Raw genomic sequence first — 26,984 nt, 5'->3', positions numbered from 1 at the left:
CTACTTCGCAAATCCGGTCTCCAGGAAGGTAGGGGAGCTTTTTTGTCTTTTCACTCCTTACAGGAGATACAGAGGCGGCTCTTCTACCGCTGTTGGTTTTTGTCACCGGCTTCTCCCGGGACAACGAGCGGGCACCGGTTGGGGGGGTATCGAAAAGGGATGGGGATTTTGGTTCAGCCGATAGGGTTAGGGTAGGGGTTTTGGGTGGCTGCACCGTAGAGACAGTCTTCTCTACATTCATAGGGGACGGGGAACGGGACCCTGCCTCCTTGTTTTTTCTCGCCTTCTTTTTAGTTTCCTTTTTCGGCACTTGGTACTCTACCACAGTAGCCGTTTCCTTATCGTGCTCCCCTTCTGAGTCAGACGAGGAGACTGGATGCATTCTTTTCTGGCCGCTAACAACTTCTTTAGTGGTAACGTTGGTGGAAGAGACCATTGATGACACTGTGGGAACCGGCTGATCTTGTACCTCAGGGGGCTGCTCTCTTGTGGAGGGGGTCTTGGTGGTTCTGCCATTCTTCTTTACCACTGTAGTCCAGCCGTCCGACGTTGTTGCTTCTTTGCCCCCTCTGGTTAGCTTCTCAGGGGCTGCTGGTACCACTGCCGCCGGCTTTCTTACTACTACTACTGTCTGTGGGTTTCTTTTCGGACATTCCCGTGCCATATGGCCCTGCTGTTGACAATTCCAACAGTGGGGCCTGCGACCTTCTACTATAATGCTCATCGACCATATGTCGCACCTGAGCATGGGGGGGATGTTTTGTAATCCTTCCTTGTCAACACGCATTTTTAGGTTGTAGTCCTCTACCATAAGGTTACGGGGACCACGGACAGGAATGACAGACTCTCCGTCCCCATATTGACTCATAAAGGCCCCTAATTGCTCAGGGCCGAGAATACAGGGGACTCCCAAAATAGACACGTTCGTCCGCGTCTTACTTAAATATTCTGGCTTAAGTCGAATATGTCGCCACATGTGTTCCGAGTTGAATATATTGACGGCGTCTTCCTCTTTGGGCAGTAGTAAATCTCACACTGCATAGCTTCTACGGCAGATATAGGTTGCGGGGATATTTAATTCCCCCAGAATTTTTGCCATGTCGTCTTTCGGCACACCGGTTAGCGCTCGTTTCTTTGTGTCTATGGAGACTAACGATATTATTCTCTTTGAAAGTTCTTTCATAGTTTTCGGTTCTACTCTAATAACATTACCGTCGGTTAAATCCTTATATTTTGTATCGAATAACCGGCGGTAATCCCCGGGAGTTAGTTGCGACTGGGGGCCCCAGTCTTTGACCACTGCCGCCGCGGCCGTCTGCGGTGTTGATATTATCGTCTGTGACACTGTTAACAGCGGTGATTTCTGTCCCGGGGGAATAATAGAACCGGACGAGTCTATTGTTTGTGAACTCCCTGGCAACGCCGGCCACTCTCCTGGTTTCTCCTTTGGGGACGACGGTTTAGGGGTCAGTGCCGGTTCTTTTGTGGCTGTGGTACTAGCTGCCCCATTTTTTTTTTTCAGTCTGAGCAGCCCCCTTTCTTTCTCGTTGACGCGACTTTCTCACTTGTCATAGTAGCAGTTGTTGTCTGTTGCATTCATCTGCGCTACTGTCGCTGCTACTAAATTCTAAGTCGGCTTGCCTCGCGGCGTTCAACTGTTCATCTAGAAGCGTTAACATGTTAATAGCTTCTTCCCTGTCGTCCGGCAACCCGTTCGAAAACGTCTGTTCCGACTCGGTGTTCCTCAATATTAAGATATCTCCAGAGGTTGCTGGTTTAATTCCCGACCCTAGGGGGTCCGTTCTCCTATGGGCGGGAGGGCTGACAGTTAAAGCCCTCTTCCTCGGGTGATTCCACCGAGTCGGAACACCTCTTTCAGCTGGCCTAAATCTACTGCTACTACTATTACTGCCGGGAACAGCAGTACGACTAGTTACGTGAGAGTCGCTGCCTAACGCAAACGATTCCCCTAGATTAGCGGTGCGGGGGACAACACCGAGTTTTGTGCGGGGGTCAACACCAATCCATCCTAGTGGTCTGTCTACTGGGCCTGAACCGGCGGGTGTGTTGGGGACACGAACGCCAGAACCTGGGTTAGGCGGGGGGTCGGAACTCGGACCACGTGGCGGTAGATTTTTCCAAGGCCTAATCCGGTGCTCAGAGGTGGCCGAAGCCCCCTCTGGGAACCGGACCCCGGGCTAGGCATGTCTGCACTGGAGCCCGGACCAGCTACCCTCCTCCTCTGCGTCTTCTTCCCGGTTGGCCTGGCTGAAGTTTCCGTTGGATATGACTTCGAACAACCACCTCAGACGTAGACCGGTCGAGTCGGAAAAAGAGACAACCTGAAATAATTCGTAAACAAGACAGTCAATGGCCTCGCGGGGAGGCAGAAAAATAAAAACAAGGCTCACCCGCCCAACAGGGACCGGCAGCCGGTCTTTGGACAGCAGCAAAACGAAAACACAGCCGAACTCAACGCTCTTTTCTATTTGTTTAAAAAGAAAATACAATTTTCTTATATATGGGTTTTGGAATTGCATTCACTAGCAAAAGGTCTAGCTAATTTGCATATTCTTTTAAATATTCATTTTAATTAATTCCCTATTAGTTGCTTCGGATTTTTAATGGGATGATCATCTAGAGTTAACTATTACGTGTAATTATATTCATGCAGATGTTCTACATGATTTATACTTGCGTAATATTTGTCTAAAAAGTTTATAGTAAACACAAAATTGTTTTCATATATATTTATGTATACGTATATATTTTTGTATAACAAATTTTGCCTACCAAACTCCTCCTAGAGTTTTTGGTCTACAGACATGAAACTTCATATATAAGGTATTTGAATCCATGCAAAACTTTATATTTGGGTTTTAGCCCAGAAAAATCGGTGCAAAAGTGTAAAAATTAAAAAAAAAATGAAATTTGCCAGGTGAAGGTCGAATGTCGGCATTACGAATGCATAACGTAGTAGCTATTGGTTCATGTTTTAATTTTTAGCCTTGCAGTAAACATGTTTTCATAACCCAGTCATTGATGGCAGAGGCAAAATAAATCGTGAACTGAACGTTTTGATTTCGATTCTCGGTGGTGGCGCATGAGTCTCTTTTTTTTTAATACTGTTTAAATCATGATTATATATTGCATCTATCTATCTATTTATTTATCTATAAAAGTGAAAATGTCTGTCTGTCTTTTCTCTATGTTAGTTAAGGAAGACTATTATAAAGAAAGGCATTACCTTACATATTCAAACTTTTTAATATATACATATGCACATAACCTTATGAACAATACATAGGGCTCGAGCAAGGCCGGGCGGAACTGCTAGTCTATATATATCTATAAAAGTGAATGTGTCTGTGTGTTTGTCTGTGTGTGTGTCTGTCTGTGTGTCTATGTACATTTTCCTTCACAATAACTCTGTTAATTTTAAGTCTACAGACTCGAAATTTGATATACAGGGTACTGAGATTTGGTTCATTATGTTCTGGGATCTGATTGGTTTGTTATATTTTGGTATCTGATTGGTTCATTATGTTCTGGTATGTGATTGGTTCATTATGTTCTGGTATTTGATTGGTTCGTTATCTTCTCATATTGATTGTTTCGTTATGTTCTGGTATCTGATTGGCTCATTATGTTTTGGTATCTGATTCGTTCGTTATGTTCTGGTATCTGATTGGTTCATTATGTTCTGGCATCTGATTCGTTTGTTATGTTCTCATATTTGATTGGTTCGTTATGTTCTGGTATCTGATTGGTACATTATATTCTAGTATTTGATTGGTTCGTTATATTTTGGTATCTGATTGGTTCATTATGTTTTGGTATCTGATAGGTTCGTTATGTTCTGGTATCTGATAGGTTCTTTATGTTCTGGTATCTAATTGGTTCATTATATTTTGGTATCTGATTGTTTCGTTATGTTCTGGTATCTGATTGGTTCATTATGTGCTGGTATTTGATTGGTTCATTATGTTCTGGTATCTGATTGGTTCGTTATATTTTGGTATCTGATTGATTCATTATGTCCTGGTATCTGATTGATTCATTATATTTTGGTATCAGATTGGTTCATTATGTCCTGGTATCTGATTGGTTCATTATGTTCTGGTATCTGATGGGTTCATTATGTCCTGGTATCTGATTGGTTTGTTATATTTTGGTATCTGATTGGTTCATTATGTCCTGGTATCTGATTGGTTCGTTATGTTCTGGTATTTGATTGGTTCATTATGTCCTGGTTTCTGATTTCTTCATTATGTTCTGGTATCTGATTGGTTCATTATGTTCTGGTATTTGATTAGTTCATTATGTCCTGGTATCTGATTGGTTCATTATGTGCTGGTATCTGATGGGTTCATTATGTCCTGGTATCTGATTGGTTCGTTATATTTTGGTATCTGATTGGTTCATTATGTTCTGATATCTGATGGGTTCGTTATATTTTGGTATCTGATTGGTTCATTATGTTCTGATATCTGATGGGTTCGTTATGTTTTGGTATCTGATTGGTTCATTATGTTCTGGTATCTGATTGGTTCATTATGTTCTGGTATTTGATTGGTTCGTTATGTTCTCATATTTAGTTGATTCGTTATGTTCTAGTATCTGATTGGTTCTTAATGTTCTGGTATCTGATTGGTTCTTTATGTTCTGGTATTTGATTGGTTCATTTTTTCTCATATTTAGTTGTTTCGTTATGTTCTGGTATCTGATTGGTTTTTTATGTTATGGTATTTGATTGGTTCGTTATAATTTGGTATCTGATTGGTTCGTTATGTGCTGGTATCTGATTGGTTCGTTATGTTTTGGTATCTGATTGGTTCATTATGTTCTGGTATGTGATTGGTTCATTATGCTCTGGTATCTGATTGGTTTGTTATATTTTAGTATCTGATTGGTTCGTTATGGTTAAAAATAAAATCACCAAAATATTTGTAGTCATACCTTTTTATTATGCAAAAAAATATTGCAACAGTTCTTGTATTGATTTTTGTTTTTATTGATCTCTTTACAGATATTGATGAATGTGCTGCTGGTAATCACACATGTCACCCAAACCAAGTTTGTCGGAACACACCTGGTAGTTTCGCATGTGATTGCTTACCGGGTTATTTAGCGCTATCTAGTGGATATTGTGATGGTGAGTATTGCAAAAATTGTTCTTATGATTCCCTATGATGGGTGCCCGGCGTTGCCCGGATGTTTGGAGGTGTGTGTTGAGTAAAAAAAAAATAAATAAAAAACTGGTAGTAGGCAGGCAGGCTCGGAGCCGTGACACAAAGGAGGAATAGAATGTGAAAAAAAAGTGACGTCTTTACCGTTGCCTAACCGGAAGTGGTGAAGGTTTAAATTAAGGCTAGTCAATCGAGAAGAGGGGATGACTTTTGAAAATATTGACAAAAAACAACTCCTCCTTGTAGAAAAGTGCCCAGTTGAGGGTGAAGGAATTAATGTTTTTAGCCAATTTTTCGATATTTGTCGTCCAAAAGGTCGAGCTTAAAAACGATACTGATCTCGTGAAAATCGGTCGCCTCTGTCGAAAGTTTTGGGCAGACATACATATATACATACATACACTTAAACAGACAGGTGAGATTTATATTATGGACTAGCTGGGGTACCCGGCATTGCCCGGGTGTTTCGAGGTGTGTGTGCTCTTAAATTAAAAAGAAACCGGGGGGGAGGGGGTAAACATTTTGATAAGTTGGTAGGATCGAACCCGAAACCCTGAGGCGAAGTTGGAAAATAAAATGTGAAAAATGCATGAACCGTTAACCGTTTGGCCAGCCAGAATGAGTTACTGAAAGATGTTTTAATTTATTTAAGTAAAAACAAAATTGGCAGGTGCCCGCACAGAAGTCGTAGAGTTAACATTTTGTGCGAGCACTACGACGACGATGACTTAAATAAGCCTGTTTCGATATTAAAATTTAAAAAATCGGTGGGTACCAGGGTGTTTTGGGGTGTGTGGTCGGGGGTGGGTGTGTTAATGAAAACCTAAGAATAAGCGAAGTAAAAAAAAAAACATAAAAACGAACGTTACGTGAAAAATGGCTTAAATAACACTGGTTCAATATTTAAATTTAAAAAATCGAAAAAAAAAAAAGACATCTCACACCACGATTCGAACCCAGAACGTTTAGATAATGACCCAACGCTCTAACCAACTGAGCTAACACGACCTACATGAAATTCTCTCAGTTCTTAAACTATTTAAACTAAATCAGGTCATGACGTCATCTGACGCATGCATAGAACCGGTCGTCGTCATGAGAGGACGGTTTTTGTTGACCCCTCCCCTGTAGAAAATTGTTGATTTCGGGATGAAAAAATTAGCGGACACACAAACACACATACATACAAACATACACACATTTTCGCTTTTATATTTATAGACTACCAGGGCTACCCGGCGTTGCTCGGGGCTATATAAACAATGAGAAAATTGAATTTGGTTTTGTAATATATTTGTTATTTTTATGAGAGAGGAATTTTGTATGTTTATGTATCATTCGTTATTTCGAACATAAGATTATTTTACCTACATAAGACGGGTATTACACATATGAAATAATTGTATCTTACCTAGTGTAGGTCATTTATAGCATGTATATGAAAGGACGGGAATTTTACAATGAGGCTACATCCAAGGGAGTTTATTCGCATATTATGACAATGATCGTATATTAATCTAATGGAATTCGACAATGAAGCTACACCCAAGGGAGGTCAATTGCATATTATAATGATTGTATTATTCTAATAGAATTTGACAATGAAGCTACATCCAAGGGAGGTAACTTACATATCATAACAATTATTTTATATTAATCTAATGGTATTCGACAATGAAGCTACATTCAAGGGAGGTCACTTACATATTATGATAATGATTCTATATAAATCTAATGGTATTCCACAACGAATTACATCCAAGGGAGGTCACTTACATATTATTACAATGAATGTATCTTATTCTAATAGTATTCGTCAATGAAGCAACACCCAAGGGAGGTCACTCGCATATTATGACAATGATTGTATATTAATCTAATGGAATTTAACAATGAAGCTACACCCAAGGGAGGTCACTTGCACATTACACCAATGATTTTATATTAATCTAATGGAATTTGACAATGAAGCTACACCCAAGGGAGGTCACTTGCACATTACACCAATGATTTTATATTAATCTAATGGAATTCGACAATGAAGTTAAACCCAAGCGAGGTCATTTGCATATTATAACAATGATTTTATATCAATCTACTGCTATTCGACAATGAAGCTACACCCAATGGAAGTCACTTGCATATTGTAACAATGATTGTATATTAATCTAATTGCATATTATAATGATGATTGTATATTAATCTAATGGTATTCGAGAATGAAGCTACATCCAAGGGAGGTCACTTGCACATAATAACAATGATTGTATATTAATTTAGTGGTATTGGACAATGAAGCTACATCCAAGGGAGGTCACTTGAATATTATAACAATAATTGTATATTAATCTGAATGAATTCGACAATGAAGCTACATCCAAGGGAGGTCACTTGCATATTATAACAATGATGGTAAATTAATCTAATGGAATTCGTCAATGAAGCTACACTCAAAGGAGGTCACTTGCATATTGTAACAATGATTGTATATTAATCTAATGGAATTCGACAATGAAGCTTCATCCAAGAGAGGTCACTTGCATATTATAACAATGATTGTATATTAATCTAATAGAATCTGATAATGAAGCTACATCCAAGGGAGGTCACTTGCATATTATAACATATATACTGTGCAAGCACCTTCTAAATTTTTCAAATCGGACATATACTGCACAAGTACCTTAAAAATTGTCAAATCGGCCTATAATGCACAAGCACCTTCAAAATTGTCAAATCGGACCTATAATGCACAAGCACCGTCAAAATAGTCGAATCAGACCTATACTTCACCTATGTCATACAATCCCAGACAACGCTTGGTATTCTTCTAGTAAACATCCACCTATGTCATACAATCCCGGGTGACGCCGGCTGTTCTGCTAGTGCATATACACCTACTTTATCCAATCCTGGGCTATGCCAGGTATTTTGCTAGTACAGATATCCACCTATGTAATCTATCCCGGGCGACGCTGGGCATTTGGCTAGTACATATATCAACCAATTTTTTCCAATCCCAGGCGTCGCCAAGTGCTCTGCTAGGAAAAATTCCATGAATTTTATCCAATCCCAGGCCATGCCGGGTAATCAGCTAGTATATATGTTGTGCTAGTGCTATGTCATACAATTCCGGGCGACGCTGGGTATTTTCCTAGTACATATACACCAATTTTATCCAATACGCATCTTTTGTTTTACTTGGTCTTTTGGCTAAGATCAAAGTGTAGTATCTGTTCTTAGAAATAAAGCGGTTTCATCTTTTGCCCCCTCCCACTAACTCATATTATGCCTCCCACCTTCCTCTCTCTAAATACAATTAGTTAATATACGAAAAATATATAATACGCATCTTTTTTTTTACTTGGTCTTTTGGCTAAGATCAAAGTGTAGTATCTGTCCTTAGAATTAAAGCGGTTTCATCTTAGGAAGCATTCAATGTATTTCCACATACATCGGCTAATTATATCAACCAATTTTTTCTAATCCCAGGCGACGCCGGGTGTTCTGCTAGGAAAAATTCCATGAATTTTATCTAATCCCAGGCTGTGATGTTTGGAATATGACATCTTGTCTTAATTTAATATAGGAAAAATATATAATACGCATCTTTTTTTTTACTTGGTCTTTTGGCTGGAAAGTCTTAAAACATAGTAAAACGATTCTCATTTCCTTTCTACACCTCTATCTCTCTCTCTCTATCTCTCTCTTTCTTTCTCCCCCTCCCCCTGTGTCTTTCTCCCCCTCTCTCTCTCTTTCTCGATTTCTCATAAACAAAGATGGAAAGAAAATGACCGTATGAAAAAAACAAATAATCTTAGCTAATATATCGTCTGAAACCTAATTATTTAATAAACGTATTTTTTTTTTGTTGTTGTTGTTCTGGAATGTTTTACTCGTAATGTTTAGTTTAACTATCGTATCTAACTATTTTTAACCCGCTAATAACTTTGGTAAAGTTGTCATAACGTCTAAATTAATATTTTTATTTGTATGGTACCTCACATTTTTTGCCGATAAGAATCTGTTAATAAAAAAATTGAATTCAGATATCGATATTACTGAGTGGTGACATCACGTCACGTGACATGACTAAGCGTTTCTTTTTAATTTCGTATAAATATCATTAGATCATCACATTATTACTACTTAAATACATAGGAAAAACGAAAAAATGTCACTTTTTGAGGAGGCCTCCTGCAGAAAAACACCCAGCTAACACCCTTAGACTGGTCCTAATGAGCCCAAAATTCGATATTTGTTGTCTGGAGGGTGGGGCTTTAATATGATACCAAGTTTGTTAATTTTTGTTCAGTCTGTCGAAAGTTTTTGGCAGACATACAAACACACATACTCACACACACATTTTGCCTTTTATATATTAGACATGGGAGGGGTACCCGGCGTTGCCCGTGTGTTTTTCGGTGTGTGTGTTTGGGAAAACGAACGTTAAAAATCCCTGCTTAACGGGGTAGGGGGTACCTGGCGTTGCCCGGGTGTTTGGAGGGGGTTAATGAAAACCTAGGAATAAGCGAAGTAAAAAAAGAAAACAGAAAAACGAACCCGGGCGGTGAGGGTGGGTGGGGAGTAATAAAAACATCGAAAAAAAACACAAAAAACTAACGTACGGCAAACGAACGATGTTAAATTTAAAAATCGAAAAAACAAAAAAAGAAAACAGAAAAACGAACGTTAAAAAAAACACGTGAAAAATGGCTTAAATAAGCCTGTTTTGATATTAAAATTTAAAAAATCGGTAAGTACCCGGGTGTTTTTGGGTGTGTGGTCGGGGGTGTTAATGAAAACCTAAGAATAAGCGAAGTAAAACAAAAAAACAAGAAAACGAACGTTACGTGAAAAATGGCTTAAATAACACTGGTTCAATATTTAAATTAAAAAAAAAAAAAAAAGAAGACATCTCACACCACGATTCGAATCCAAAACGTTTAGACATTGAACCAACGCGCTAACCAGCTGAGCTAACACGACCTACATGAAATTCTCTCAGTTCTTAAACTATTTAAACTAAATCAGGTCATGACGTCATCTGACGCATGCATAGAACCGGTTGTCATGAGAGGACGGTTTTTGTTGACCCCTCCCCTGTAGAAAATTGTTGATTTCGGGATGAAAAAATTAACGTTTTTGGCCAATTTTTCGATATTTTTCGGGCGAAGGATGGAGCTTCAAATGATATCAAGTTTGTCAATTTTTGTTCTGTCTGTCGAAAGTTTTTAGCAAACACACAAACACACATACATACATACAAACATACATACATACATGCACACATTTTCGCTTTTATATATATAGATAATCTGAAAACACAAACAATCACCTTTGGGTACTTTTATTTTACATATTTATTTCATAAACAGCGTCTAATACGTGTAATAATCTGCTTGTTATAGTTAGTTCATATGTTACGCTTTTAAAAAGGCCAAATACAATTTTTGAAAGCCAAACTATTTCAAAAGCCGCTAAATCTATGAAATTTATTTTTTTAAAAGACAATCTGGTAACTCTATATAAGAATATGACAGTGACCTCCCTTTGATGTAGCCTTGTTTTCGAAAATCATGATAATATATGGTCATTGTTGTAATGATGTAAGAAAGAAATTTGCAGTAATTTTAACATGCAGTAGTTCTTCACCAAAGAAAAGAGTCAGCAAAACGTTATGTTGAAAAAGGAACATTCAAAATAAACAGGGGCAAAAACAAATATTGTCTGCCGAGAGGTGCTGGACTGAAAGAGTAAATTAAAGGTTGTCTCTTACAGCGTGATTTTATTATTTGTATTGAACTATGTAGCACAATATTACTTTATGAGTATTTATAAGTGCTTATTAATTTATCTCCTTAAGGTAAGTCCTATATTAAAAATACAATGGACACTATTTTATGTTTGTTTTTGTTTGTTTTTTGTTTTTTTGTACAAAAAAACATTTTTTGCACCATTCAGTAAAATATCAGTTTTATCAAAATATATTTGTTGATTAAATATATTTCTCATTCTGTGGAATTTCCTCAGGTCCCGCTAATAATAATCTGTGATTTATTGTTATAATATTTTACCAGATAAAATATTATAATAATAATTTAATAATATCAAACATAAATAGCGACCCACATTTCAACAATAATTTAATATTACATATTGGTATTCATGTTATATAGGGGTTTCATTAAAAGAGAGTCTTAGAGAGAGATGCTCAGAAAGAGTTTTATTAGATTGTTTGTCTTGAGAGAGAGTCTTATTATATGGCTTTTTGTATCTTAGAGAGAGATGCTTTTAAAAGAGTGTTTAAGAGGAATGTTGAAAGACTCCGAGAGAGAGAGATTGTTCATTTTATTGTAAGAGACTTTTAGAGATTGTTCGTTTATAACGATTCTTATATATTAAATGTTCATTCCTTAGATGTGTAGATTGGAAGAAGAAGCTCTTTGAGTGAGGAAACAGTGTTCACTGTTCGGACATTGTATAGACGTGCTGACGTAGATTCACATTGTAATATGAGAAGTCGAGATGTGTATGAAAAGACATTTTATAACACAAATATATAATACAATTTCACTTTACCTTTTTGTAAGAATCATAAACACAAGACGAGCTTTACAAAACACTTGATGGTTTATTTCGTCACGACCGGCCGTTTCCATCACCAAGAATTCAAGACTTCACATTTTAGTTTCAAAGTGACGTCTCGCTTCCTAGACGACTGACTCTCTCTGAGTTTTTTCACTGACTGTCTCTAACTAAAGTTTTTCTCTATCCCTAGAACTTTCTATTTTCCGTGACGTCATACACATGCTAAAACATGTGCCTTCTTTCACGTGTTCTGGACATACGTGTCCAAAACTTTTCCTATACTCAGTAACCTATTTTTCCAATATGTTAAAAACATTATCTTATAAGCTGCATTCTTTCAATTTAAAATTTCATAACAAACTTGATAGTTAACATTCTTTCCTTGAAATATTTATCTATATTCTAAACAAACGTTTGTTTTACATTTTTAAATTCTCACACGTAATCTATTTCTAAACCTAAATTACGAGGTTCAAATCTCGTCTATTGCTATCTCATTTCCACTTTAACCAAACTCTCTATTTTTATACTTACATGAAAAGGGGACATCCCTTATCATGTAACATTAAGAGCCTCTGTGAGCTAAGGCCGTCCTAATACTTCCGGTTACAGTCATAAGTACATTTCTACCTAGTGGCTGTACATGTTTTTCTGTTTTATAAAGTTGAGGTATTTCTAGAAATTTCAAAGAACATAACACCCCCAATACCATCCTGGTTTTACACATTAGATGGTAAATAAATATTTTATAATAGAAAATTATTAAAAAAAATTAATATTGTCATCATTCTTTATAGCTTGTCTTTTAGCCAAGGGTATTTTTATATAAAACTGTATCATCATAGTCTTCAAAAACAACTCCTTACACAATATATAATGCTACTAACCTGTATGCCTAGAATCCTTAATCTAATTTTGATTAAAGTCCATTCCACGATTCAGAGTCTAGAAAATGTCCAAAATTTAAGGCTTAAACTTAAGCAATTTTAAGAAGAAAATGAAATTCAGAGAATCTTGTTTAACTGATATCTATGGATCACATTCTACGCAAATCTGAAATGTTTGAATTTTCAAATGAGAAGTTATGCTCATATTATGCCCCTAAAAACCATTTAAAATATTTTTTAAAAAAACTGAAAATTAGGAAATATCTATTAATTGATGTCTGTTGTCAAAATTTCTCTCCAACTGCCTCTTTACTCCTTTTGCATAAAACTAAATTAAACCTAATATATCCTACGTTACGACCACTTCTGTCTAGCAGCTATTTATAATGATGAGTTCAAGAGTGAATCCTTTACATTCAAATATATGAGCATATCAACATACATAACTGATATTTATGCAGAAAAAGGATCATGCCATCATCGGAATTTTCCAAGAAGTTTCCATAAAATGCTGAAAGATGCCGAAATGCTGGATCCGTGAAATCGCAGTAGCCAATGTGATTTAAGAAAACATTTAATTGCTATAATTGGTTTATTATATTAAAAAAAAAGAACGTGGTTTGAACAAAAAAATATTGAAAAAAAAATCATATAAAAATCAAAAACATTTTTGTTTTTGCTATCAACTATTTTGTTATTAAAAAAATAAATATTTATTCCTGAAACTTGCCTTACAATTCGTGTTTTTTTTCTAGAACTGAATTTTAATTTTCCAAAGTTTCATAAAAAAATTAATTTTACCAAGGTTTCATAAAAATATTGTCCAATAATTATTCATTATATTTTATTACAACAAAAAATATTGTTTTCATTTTTCAATGAATTTTTCATATTTTTTCATTCAAAACATTGGCCAGCATTTGTGCAAAAAACTACATTATTTCAAATCACGAAATTTTTCCAACATTTTACATAAACTGCCCTGAAAATTCTGATAACAGCACAACCCTTATTCTGCACAAATACTACATGAGATTGGGAATTATTTGCATGTATATTTCTCGTCATTATTTTCTCATTTGTCTTCACTTTTTCTCCATGCAGATATCAACGAGTGCAGCCATCATCATCGATACTGTCCGCGAAATGCCGACTGCATTAACACACCTGGAAGTTTCCGGTGTGAGTGCAAAGATGGATACGAATCTGTTGGAACTGGCAGTAGACAATGCAGAGGTAAAAATTGCTTTTCTTGTAGTAAAAAAATTACAAAATTTCTTTTTCTAATTTTTACCTTTTTATATTAACATGCCATATTGAATATATCAGACGTGTTATCTACAATAATCTAAGTCAGGACAGAGATATTTGTATAATTTGGATTATTCAGACTACCGTTCTCATCTTGAGTGTTATTTTCATAGCATTTTGGTCGATTTAACTTCCGAGCTTATTCATGAGTATCTTGTCGAACTTGGGAATCTGCACAGAATTTCAAATGGAACCTTTATTTAATCCACAGGGGGTAGCATGCTCTTGTTGCATCAGCCATGATTGAGTAGAAGTTTTAAGTAATTTGCACATGTATTCTGAGTGTCACCCACACTGAGGATTGAATCTTTAACTAGCAGAAGAATATAATTTATAACCAAATTCTACCGCATTTTAAAATTGATGTGAACACTAGGATACTTCAATTAAACAGGTAAAATTATGAACAGGTAAAATTATGAACAGGTAAAATTATAGAAGAATAAAAGGCGAATCAAATGAGGTATAGCTTGTTTAAATAGTTACATTCAATTTAGCTTAAATTTGTGGCTTTTGAAAAAAATGACAAGTGCAGACTTTCTTTTTGACGCCACCGTATATAGGCTAGGCACTAACTGTATGCAACGTGAGTCATAGAAATTTCTAGGTTGGTATATAGGGGCGCAATAATTCTCTGGGAGAGATGCATCTGCAGCTTTCATTAAGACATGCATGTAGAAGAAGGAAAAACTCTGATGTAAAAACTTGCAGTTCACTGTATACTCTGCCTTGTGGCAGTCATTTGCACCGACAAAGATTAGCAGTAATACCAAAAAGTGTGGTTGGTTCTACACAAATCATCTGTGTGGATTTCCGAACAACTTAGCTGTTGTGGTGGAACCTCATACATCGAAATTGACAGGAGCGTCCATTTATAAACAAATATTACATAGTTGCTACACTGAACATGCTAATGTTTTGACACAAGTGGTTTATTAAAACACCTCAAGCTTTTGTAGGTCGCTTGTTTTCATTGTCCAGGTTTCACATCCGTACAAAAAAATGATGCAGACGAGAGCTTGATATAAGCTCTGCTGGCAATCATATTTGAATTTTACCTAAAATTTCCGTTTTGTTAAAAGAGAAAAACAAAGAAAAGAAAATTATTTCAATTACTTTTTTCATTTTGCTCTCAGATGTTGATGAATGTTCCGTGCAAAGTCCCTGCGACCACATCTGCACAAATACGCAAGGATCGTTCACATGTTCCTGCCGCACTGGTTATGAGCTTTCACTTGACCGACACTCATGTCAAGGTGAGTCAAAATCTTTTTTTTTACATTTAAAGAGACAAAATAATAAGCATGTACTGTTCGTTAAATAAGGTAAAATCACAGTTTAGTGGCCTGAACAAAAAGCGATAAAAAATTGTCTATAAGTGATAGTTTTATTTTCTTGTGTGTGTGTGTGTGTTTTTTTTTGGGTACTTATACAGAATAAGGACCATGCTATTGTTGGAATTTTTCAAGGCAGTTTACATAAAAGAAGGTGGTGAATGAAAGTTTTGTGATTTTTTTTTACATGCAAACGAAGGCTAATTTATTTTAATAAATAAAAATATATTTCTATTATTAGCAAGATAATTCCATGAAAAATTAATTGAAAAAAAATTGCAAATAATATTCTTTTCATTGTTATGAAGAAAATACAATGAATAATTATTGGACAATTTTTACCAAACTTTAAGAAAATGAAAATTCAAATCAAGAAAAAACACTCATTGTAAGGTAAGTTTCATGAATAATTTTTTTTAATAACAAATAGCATTAACTGATAGTAAACAAAAAAATTTATGTTTTTTTCTTTATGATTTATATTATTTCTGTTATTATGGAGATAATTTAATGAAAAATTAATTGAAAAAATGAAAACAATATTTTTTTGTTGTACAAAGAAAATACAATGAATAATTATTGGACAATTTTTACAAAACTTTAAGAAAATTAAAATTTAAATCAAGAAAAAAAACCCTCATTGAATATTATTTTTTTAATAACAAACAATTGTTAGCAAACAAAAAAAAAAATTCTTTTATATAATTTTTATCTTTATGAATTTTTTGTTCAAATAAAGATAAATATTTGGTTGTTGTTTTTTATATATAATAAACCAATTGCAGCAAATAAATGTTTTCTTAAATGACGTTGGTTGCTGTGATTTCATTGGCTCAGCACTTCAGTGTTTTATGCAAACTGACTAGAAAATTCCCACGATAGCATGATCTTTATTTTGCATATTGTTTTTATTTATTGCTTTATTTTGATGTTTTTGTGAAATATTAGTAAATGAAATAACATTTTGAATTAAAATCTATTTAGTATTACGCTTATAATCTTAAGAACATTCTTGAAATATGTAAATATGATGAAATAATCGCTAGTAAAAATGGAGTTGTCATATAACTGCAAGTTGGAGAAGTAATGGTGATTATTTGAACATGTTCTTAAGATTTCCGGCGTAATACTAAATAGATTTTAACTTGAAATGGTTCTTCATTTACTAATAGTGAACAAAAACAAACAGATAAAATAATAATATTTTATTACATTGTATTTAGGTCACTAAACTTTGATTTTACCATAAATAAAATTATCAAAAGGCTTGGGCTATTTCATGTAGTTTTAAGTCTATAGGACAAATATGACATTGTGGTGATTTTAGTTAGCCAAGAGTAAAAAATAGAAAAGCAAGAGAATCGAGCATTCCCAGTTTCCAGAACTTTTTTTGACCTTGTGCGTAATTCATTAAAATGATGTAAATTACTGCAAATTTAGTGAATCGATAAAAACTATTTTGACGTATTCGCAAACTGATAATTTTCTTCATATTTTTATTCTTTTGTTTTTAATCTAATTTTTTCAGATATCGACGAATGTGCTGGTCCATATAAAAGATGTTCGTACCACTGCCAAAATTTACCTGGTTCTTTCAAGTGCAGTTGTCCTACTGGTTTCCGAATGTCCACTGATCAGGTTTCGTGTTTAGGTAAGTCGAGGCAAATAAATGAAAAAGAAATTTTTTTTTTCATATGAATATATTAAAAAATACATTTTCAAATGAATATATACAAATACATTTTCAGATGAATTATTAAAAATACAATTTCAAATGAATATATTAAAAAATACATTTTCAAATGAATATATTAAAAAATACATTTTAAAATGAATATATTAAAAATACATTTTCAAATGAATATATTAAAAATACATTTTCAAATGAATATATTAAAAATACAATTTCAAATGAATATATTAAAAAATACATTTTCAAATGAATATATTAAAAAATACATTTTCAAATGAATATATTTAAAAATACAATTTCAAATGAATTATTAAAAATACAATTTCAAATGAATTATTAAAAATACATTTTCAAATGAATACATTTTCAAATGAATACATTTTCAAATGAATTATTAAAAATACAATTTCAAATGAATTATTAAAAATACGTTTTCAAATGAATACATTTTCAAATGAAATATTAAAAATACATTTTCAAATGAATTATTAAAAAATACATTTTCAAATGAATTATTAAAAATACATTTTCAAATGAATATATTAAAAAGTACAATTTCAAATGAATTATTAAAAGAACATTTTCAAATGAATACATTTTCAAATGAATTATTAAAAATACAATTTCAAATGAATATATTAAAACATACATTTTCAAATGAATATATTTAAAAATACAATTTCAAATAAATATATTAAAAAATACAATTTCAAATAAATATATTAAAAATACAATTTCAAATGGATATGTTAAAAATACATTGTTGTCCAATTATATGCATTCATTTCTCTAGCACATGGCACTGTTTTATAGTAAGAGAGAATTAACATAAAAACCTGAAGTGCATTTATGCGTAACATTTTCTGAGGAATTCAATGAAAGCGGTTCCGGATCTCAAAGTACATCCCTAAGGAGTTATGTGGGCAAAACTCTCGTTGAACATCAAATACAAATAACATTTTTTGATTCTATTTTTCGGAGCGGTGATTTGTAGTAAATATCTTTTCACTAAATATTTTTCTTTAACCACTTTAATGCATTAATTTCTAAATCTACTGTAATGCAGTTTTTTTCATTAAAATTAAAAATAAAAGGTGGTATTAATCATCAACCACCATATGCAATTAGGTATTAACAAAAATAAGAAGGTATTATTTATGCTGCACCATATATATATATCGAGTAAAACGATTCATAATTTTTAATTAAAAATCAGTTTCAAAAGGAAAAAACAAACAAAGTTTATTAGATTGTACGATCCTTTCAGAAACAATGTTCAGATTATTTAAATTAACAATAAATACTGACAATAATTTGACAAAAGTTTTGTCTTTTAAAAACAAAGTCTCCTCATCAGCAAAAATAAAACAAAGTCAAAGTCAAAGACACCAAAATAAAACTAGCATTTTAGTCGTGAGTAAGGCAGATATTTCTTATTTATCTCCATTATAAAATCTGTTTCAATTTGAGTCAATCTCTCTTTTGGCACGCTGTTTTATTTTGTATAGGTCCTAAGCAATTGTATTTCTTAGTCGCCCACACTGAGAATTGAACCTTCAACCTTTTACAATTGATTTTTCCAAGTACGCTAACCATTGCATCACAAGTCCTTGCGAACAGTTTTAGTATATATTTTAAAAGCTTTAAGCCTATTTTATTTCTAGTTGTAACTATCACTATTTATTACTAATTATTATTACTGTGTGCGTGTGTGTGTGTGTGTGTGTGTGTGTCGAAAGGGAAAGTATTTCTTTCGAAACTTTGCGGATTAAGGACAATCCATTTTATTTGTTTTCAAAGACACCAAAACAAAAGTAGCATTTTAGTCGTGAGTAAGGCAGATATTCCTTTTTTTATCTCCATTATAAAATCTGTTTCAATTTGAGTCAGTCTATCTTTTGGTATGCTGTTATATTTTGTCTTCTAATTAGAATAATTATTTATCATTTGTATTACTTTAAAATACTGTGAATCGTTTTACTCAACATTAAAATAGCTCTAGGATATCTATACCTATTGAGCTTATTATATATCTACAGTACAATGAGCAGTGAGCACTGTTTTCCTTTAATAGTATTAATACATTTACTAATACACTAAAATAAACTCTGCTCTTTAGACTCCAGGTCTAATTCCCTCTAAAAAATATATATATATATATATATATATATATATATATATATATATATATATATATATATATATATATATATATAAAATAGCTAAATACAGATCAAACATAATGATTTAAAAAATAAAAAATGAAAATAAAGGTTAGCTAACCAGGTTTCGTTCCTCGCTCAACAGAGCTAAATCGAGGAAAATACGATTAAGAAAAAAAAAATATGTTGGGCGAACATCGCAAAGATTAGATTTCTGTTTGAAATAACATGTACCATCAAAGATTCGTTATGCAAATTTTTCACCCTCGGATGTTCTGAGTAATACGTATGGTTCTGCGATTTGCGACCATCTTATAAATAACCATGCGTGTGCCACGAATTTCAGTGCTGACATGCTTACGATCTTGAGTAGGTCGCACTCTCCCTATCATTTAAAAATTCTAAAGACTACTTTTATTAAGTCTTTGAGACCTTCTCTTTGCAAGCAAAAAGAAAATCTTTTAGAACTTCATTTAGTCTTTATGTAATTTTTTCTCCCGTTTATTTTTCGTTTCCCCCCACCCCCGCCATATTCATGACTTTTTTTAATCGTATTTTTCTCAATTTAGCTCTGTTGAGCGAGGAACGAAACATGGTTAGCTAACTTTTATTTTCATTTTTTTTTTTATTTTTTAAATCATTACGTTGATTGGTCTGTATTTAGCCATTATTAAATTCTGTATCCCCCCCCCAAAAAAAAAATTTTCAAATATATATATATTGTTGGAAATTTATCCTCTTTCAGATAAATTCGACGCGAAAATAACAAGCCTGCAAAAAAAAAAAAATAATGAAATAAAAAGGGGGAGGGGGGTAAAGAATAAAATATAAAACGAAGAAGATATTTTATTTACAATAAAATTAGTTGCAAATTTTTCCCTTTGTAGGCATCAAATTCAAAAACAGAGAACGCCAAGGTAACAACATATAAAGCAAAAAAAAAAAAAAACAAAAAAAACGCTGGTTTTTATATTGAAAATATCGTATCAACGAACGAATACAATATTGTAATTCAAATAGTAGTTCCTAATCACACTCTCATATGCAATAACTTTTAGGAACGTACTCACAAATTGATGGCGGTCAGGCACGTGCCTTTTTCTTCTTTTCTCAATCCAAAGTCCTTTAAAATTTTACACTCCTTCTAAATACGTGCAAACCGTAGCGACGTAAATAGTCTTCAGTGTTCTGTTGCCGGGTATTCTTCTTTGAAGGAGGGCTCGTCAAAATTCCATATCTACACCGGGCAATGAAACCACGTCCAATATCCACGTCGCCGGAATCCAAAAGAGGCCGAATTTCGCGCTGGGCTCGTGACGTCATCAAGGCGCTAGCATTGCTCTTTTTCTTTAAATTATACGAAATATACGAAACTAAGAATCATAAAAGATACGAAATACAGAAAATCAAATATAAGAACCAGAATAAAAATATAATAAACAGGGGGATGCATAATTATTGGTACAAAAAATTCCAACAATGTATATATATTACATAGGAGTCACCACTTATCAAGGCCTGAAGGTCACTCGAGGATAAGGGTCAATAAATATAAGGTAGTAGTGTAGTAATCGTTAATGGTGTAAATTTGGTAGAATTTGATTATTTATGGGGATGGCTCAACAAGAACTTGTTTACATTGGACTTGAAGCCTACCATGTTGTATTCAACCGGGAAGCAGGCCAGCGAAACAGTGTTCCATAGGCAGGCAGTTCTGGGAAAGAAGCTTTGTTCATGGAATTTGCGTCTAAATTTAAACACAGATAGAGATTTGTGGAAATCATATATAGTGTTTGTAGTTAGTCGAATGTATTTTGTGAAAGTTTGGCAAGAGGAGACCATACATTATAGTTCAGTCGAGCACTTGATATATATATATATATATATATATATATATATATATATATAACGATAGAACAGAAACAGACTTGCGACGTCTCTTCTGTGGGAAAGAGGTTGCAGAGAAGAGAAAAGGGCATCACCTACTAGGTCTTGAAGCTAGTTTTGAACAATATGAAGGTTGGTTAGGGCGTGCCGAGCTGCTCCTGCCCAGATGTGGCAACAATACTCCATTTTAGGGCATACTTGGCTCTTATACAGATAGAGAATTGCATCGGCAATGATATACCTACTGAAGCGAGAGAGTGATCTAACCATTTTTTCAGTGAGCTTGGCAACAGATTTGATGTATGTGTTCTATTTCCATTACACACATATATATATATATATATATATATATATATATATATATATATATATGGTAAAAAACAAGGATAAAGAGTGCTCAATATGTCAGTAGAGATGAATATGTTTTTTATGTTTTCTATTATTTCAACCCTGAGTGTATTAACTTAATTCATTACAAGTTGTTTCAATAGACGGGATAAAGATTTTCCGCCTATATCATCAGATGATTCAAGTTAAAATCATTTCTCTCTCTCTCTCTCTCTCTCTCTCTCTCATATATATATATATTTCTCTCTCTCTCTCTTTCTATCTCTCTCTCTCTGTCATATATATATATATTTCTCTCTATCTCTTTCATATATATATATATATATATATATATATATATATATATATATATATATATATATATCTGTCATAGAGAGAGAGAGATGTGTGTATTAATGACATTTAAATCGTATTAAATCCCCAGGGAATACAATAGAAGTGATTTCGAATCTCTACGTGCCCGCCAAGGGAGCTAATTGGATACAACTTTTTTTAAATTTTAGCTCCTTTGTTAGGGGTGAAACGGTGTAGTAAAAAATAAAAATTAAGCAATTAACACGTTATGTTAGTCTTTCTCTGCTCTATCATTATTTCCATAGAAGGTTATCGACTGAGCTTCAATCTCTTGTTCATCCTTGTGAGACATGCACAGTAAAAACTCGTTTTTTCCCACCATTGGAAAAAAAAATTTCCTTTCTTCCTCTGTGTGCCTAACCTCAAATGGAATTTCCATGAACATAGTTTCTTTTCAATAACTTCCCATCTAGTTAGGGGTTATATTTTTTGGTGTTTGGAGTCACAGATCACGTGATCACAAGGTGGTCGACGATGAATTAATCGCACTTTCTCTTACCCGTTCTGGTTGGTTGGTTGGTTTTTTTTTTTACAGTATATCAACCTTTTTCAGGTTATTTAATGCCGAATCTAGTTATTTTGAGGAACGATTTTTAATAGGGTATATTTGTTTTTTAAGTCGGATTCTATTTAACCCATAGTTAGGACCCTAACAGGAACTACCACTCCGGGTCAGAGTGGACCTGGGAGCAATGGCAATTAAAGGGTGGCTCCACACTCCCCAAGAGCCGCAAGCTGGGGCCTCACCATCGGATATAGTTTTAGGTCATATCCAGGACCTACCCGTTCTGGAAAGAAATAGTTACAGTTCTACAATAGCATTCTTTGTTATATGAGATAAAATTTGGTGGCTCACAACGTTATGGTGCTTTTGGAAATTGATCCGTATGCAAATTGTTGCCATTTCCCGGTAAAAGTGCCTTAGGCGATTAGAAATAAACTACCGTCTTCTCATACTTTGAGAAGAAAAAAAACTGGGAAGGTGGGGCTATTAAAAGTGCACAGGACCATGCCTCAGACCGACAGAGAACAAGCAATCCTCAAAAATGGTAAAGACCCTGCCCATCTGAATATATATATATATATATCACCATTCTCTTTCACTATATATATATATATATATATATATATATATATATACATATATATATATATATATATATATATATATATACATATATATTACAAAGGTATCACCACTTATCAAGGCCAAGAGGCCACTCGAGGTTAAGGGTTAAAGAGTGTACAGTAGACAATTGGACAATAAAGTAATCATTAGTAATGAAAATTCGGTAAATTTGTTAACTTATATGGAACGGCTCATCAAAAACTTGTTTACGTTAGACTTGAAGACAACCATATTGTAGTCAGCTGGAAAGCAGAAAAACAGAAGACAATTCTATAGGCGTGCAGTTCTAATAAAAAAGCTTTGTTCATGGAATCTACGTTTAGTTTTAAGCACAAATAAAGATTGGGGGCAATTATTGATAGTGTTTTCTGCTAGACGGGTGTTTCTTGTGAAAGTTTGGCGAGGAGGGACCATAGATTGGAGCTCAGTCAAGCACTTGCCATGAAAATAACGATAAAGCAGAGAAAAACTCGCATCATCTCTTCTGTGAGAAAGAGGTTGCAGGGAAGAGAAAAGGACATCCCCTATGAGGCTAAGATAAGTCCTTTCTAGCAGCTCCTGCCCAGATGTGGCAACAGTACTTCATCCTTGGATGTACCTGGCTCTTATATAGATAGAGAATTGCATCAGCAGTGAAATATTTACTAGATCGATAGAAGGATCCCACCATTTTTCCAGCGGCCTTGGCAACGGATTTGATGTATGAGTTGTTAAAACATGAGACCTCCCCAAGATGAGAGCCATTCATTTCAATTGATGCCAGATGAGGATCAGAGCGTTGATGATGTAAAGATAAAAGCTTGGTTTTAGATGCATTAAAAGTAACAAGCCACCACTTTCCTCATTGTACCACTTGCTCAAGATCAGAGGAGAAAGAATAGGAGAGAACTTGGTCATTTACAGTCTTAGATGTGCTGCCATAGATAGTAGTGTCATCAGCATAAATGTCTAATATATATATATATATATATATATATATATATATATATATATATATATATATATATATATATATATATATATATACTAGCAGTTCAGCCTGGCTTTGCTTGGGCTCTATGTACTGTTCATAACTTGCCCTTTGTGTGAATACACTTTATGTAAAATTACAAATGTTTAGACCAAAAATTGCCTGAGTAATTTGGTACTGCAGAGGTAATTTTTTAAAACTTTGACCTCAATTCATTGTTTTGGTCTCAAATCAAATTAAAACATTTGACCTATATCCAAGTAACTTACATTTAAAATTTCAAGTGTTTAGACCCAAAATTGGTGGAGGAGTTTGGTAGGATTTTGAACTTTGACCCCTTGTCAGCTAAATTTCTGACCAAAAACCGATTAAAAAGATTTTCCCAAATCTCAGTACCCTTATGTTAAATCTCGAGTCTGTAGACTGAAAATGTACAGAGTACTTTTGTAGAAAAATGTACACACAGGCACACACACACACACACACACACACACACACACACACACACACACACACAGACAATTTCACTTTTATAGATATAGTAGCAGTTCAGCCCGGCTTTGCTCGGGCCCTATGTACTGTTCATAACTTTATGTGCATATATATATATATATATATATATATATATATATATATATATATATATATATATATATATATATATATAAGAGCAAACAGTTAATAAAACATGTTAAAAAACACTTTGAAAAAGAGTTAAAAACATATTTAATCTGAAAAGGAAACACTTGATAAGTGGATATTTTATATATATATATATATATATATATATATATATATATATATATATATATATATATTAAAAAGTTTGACTCATGTCCAGGTAACCTACATCTAAAATTTCAAGGGTTTAGACTCAAAATTAAGGGAAGAGTTTGGTAGAGTCTTTCAGCTTTGACCTCTTGGCAGCCAAATTTTCGCCCAAAAACTGATTAACAAGTTTTCTGCATGTCTGAATACACATTATGTAAAATCTCAAATGTTTAGACTCCAAATTGGCTGAATAGTTTGCTAGAGATCGCAAAGGTCACATCTTTTGTTTTGAACTTTGACACCTTAACAGCCAAATTTTGGGCCAAAAACCGATTAAAACGCTTGCCCTATGTCTGAATACACTTTATGTAAAATTTCAAATGTTTAGACAAAAAATTCACTGAGTAATTTGGTAGAGACCGCAGAGGTCAATTTTTTAAAAATTTGATCCCAATTTTAACCCCTTAACATTTAATGTTTTTGGCTCAAATCAAATTAAAAAGTTTGATCCATGTCCAAGTAATCTACATCTAAAATTTCAAGTGTTCAGACCCAAAATTGGCAGAGGAGCTTGGTAGAGTTTTCAAACGTCAAATCGTTGAACTTTGACCCTTTAACAGCCAAATTTCTAGCCAAAAACCGATTAAAAAGATTTTCCCAAATCTCAATGCCCTTTATGCCAAATCTCGAGTCTGTGACTGGAAACTGACAAAGTAGTTTGGTAGGGAAATGTACACACACAGATACACACACAGACAGACAATTTCACTTATATATATATATATATATATATATATATATATATATATATATATATATATATATATAGTGGAAGAGAACAGTACTACTGCATTTTAAATCTCATTTTTCCATGAGTCTCACTTGGAAATGCATGGCGAATGACGCAAACCACCGGATTATACCAAGCAGACAGAAGTCAATACAAAAACAAAAAAAAATAAACAACCTCTTTCCCACAGAAGAGACATTGTGAGCATGTCTCTGCTTTATTCTTATTTTCATGGCAAGTGCTCGTCTGAGCTCTAATCTATGTTCCCCCCTGTCCTGCCTTTCATGAAAGCACTCATCTATTTGAAACCACTATTAATAATTTCCACCACTCTTTATCTGTGCCTAAACCTAAACGTAGATTCCATGAACAAAGCTTCTTTCTTAGAACTGCACACTTGTGGAACTGTTCCGTTTACCTGCTTTTCAACTGACTACAATATGGTTGCCTTCAAGTCCAATGTAAACAAGTAATCCTATTTACCAAATTTTCACAACTAACATGTTCCTTTTGACCACTATACACTCATTAACCCTTATTCTCGAGTGGCTTCAGGGTCTTGATGAGTGGTAAACAAAAAACACATACCGTAAGAATTTCGTGAAATTTACTGTTTTATTTTTTTTATATTGTCAACATTTTACAAAAAATTTTTTTTTTTCTTTGAATTAATGAATAATCAATTTTTTTTTATTTTTGCATTTATATTTTAAAACTTGGGGGGAGGGATACACTTTTTTTTCAACTTTTTGTTTACTGAGGATAGGCTATTTCCTTAGGGATAGTAGTTTCTGCATCTTGAAGGAAAGCAGCCGACTATATATATATATTATATATAGATATATAACTGACCTGTGCTGACGAAGGCTAAAAGCCAGAAACACGCATGTCCATAGGTATGTTTTTATGCACGTAAAATAATATTTAATAATAAAATTAAATAAATATATATATATATTTATTGGTCAACCGACTTAGTCAGATTTGGATCTTAGAATTCACCCTCATTCGTTTGTCCATTCGTTCCCAAAGTTCTCAATAACTAATCATTACATTTTTCTGAAATTTTGCATGAAGTTACAACTACCCAAGGGAGATAATGTAAGATTCTCGAATTTTTTATAAAAAGGATTCTGGTTGTATCCCCAGGAGGGCAAAAGGGGTCAAAATGGCCAAAAATAGCACTTTCCGGGACATAGAATTTTTGCCAACCATTAGATTTTGCTGAAAATTACCCAAAAGCAAGATCATGTGGATCATATATGGGTTTAAATGGTCAAAATAGGTAACAGTTCTACGACTGAGTTTGGCTAACAGGACAAGGGAGGTAACTCTTGTAGACTCAATTTTACAAATGTTGATTATATATTCGTAGATTGAACTTTAATATATGCGATTGGTTTACAATATCAAGTTACAAACTAGTAAACAGGCAATTCATTTTTTTTAAGTGCCTTCTACACATGAAGATCCGACCTTTATCTAACTATTCCCTCGTGGGGAGGCAAGTAAATAAAAACATGACAATTCGGATTTGTTTTACAATTCGAATTGACTATGTATTTATT

At 33.8% G+C, this 26,984-nt stretch overlaps 1 protein-coding gene across 2 annotated transcripts in view; it reads left to right on the top strand.

Moving 5' to 3' along the window:
• The window catches only part of LOC145243673 (uncharacterized), a 198,463-nt gene that overhangs the window by 115,047 nt on the left and 56,432 nt on the right, over positions 1–26,984 (top strand). For both annotated transcript variants that reach the window (XM_080106721.1, XM_080106722.1), the window contains exons 10-13: positions 5,030–5,155; positions 13,772–13,903; positions 15,115–15,234; positions 16,841–16,963. In XM_080106721.1, the coding sequence (XP_079962847.1) occupies positions 5,030–5,155; positions 13,772–13,903; positions 15,115–15,234; positions 16,841–16,963 (501 nt within the window). The remainder of the gene's footprint in view (positions 1–5,029; positions 5,156–13,771; positions 13,904–15,114; positions 15,235–16,840; positions 16,964–26,984) is intronic.

The sequence above is a fragment of the Euprymna scolopes genome, chromosome 22, assembly GCF_053919585.1.
Source record: "Euprymna scolopes isolate OS-2025 chromosome 22, ASM5391958v1, whole genome shotgun sequence".
Classification (NCBI taxonomy): domain Eukaryota; kingdom Metazoa; phylum Mollusca; class Cephalopoda; order Sepiida; family Sepiolidae; genus Euprymna; species Euprymna scolopes.
Note: the sequence above shows the minus strand (reverse complement) of the source record. Positions and strands in the feature narration are given on the sequence as shown.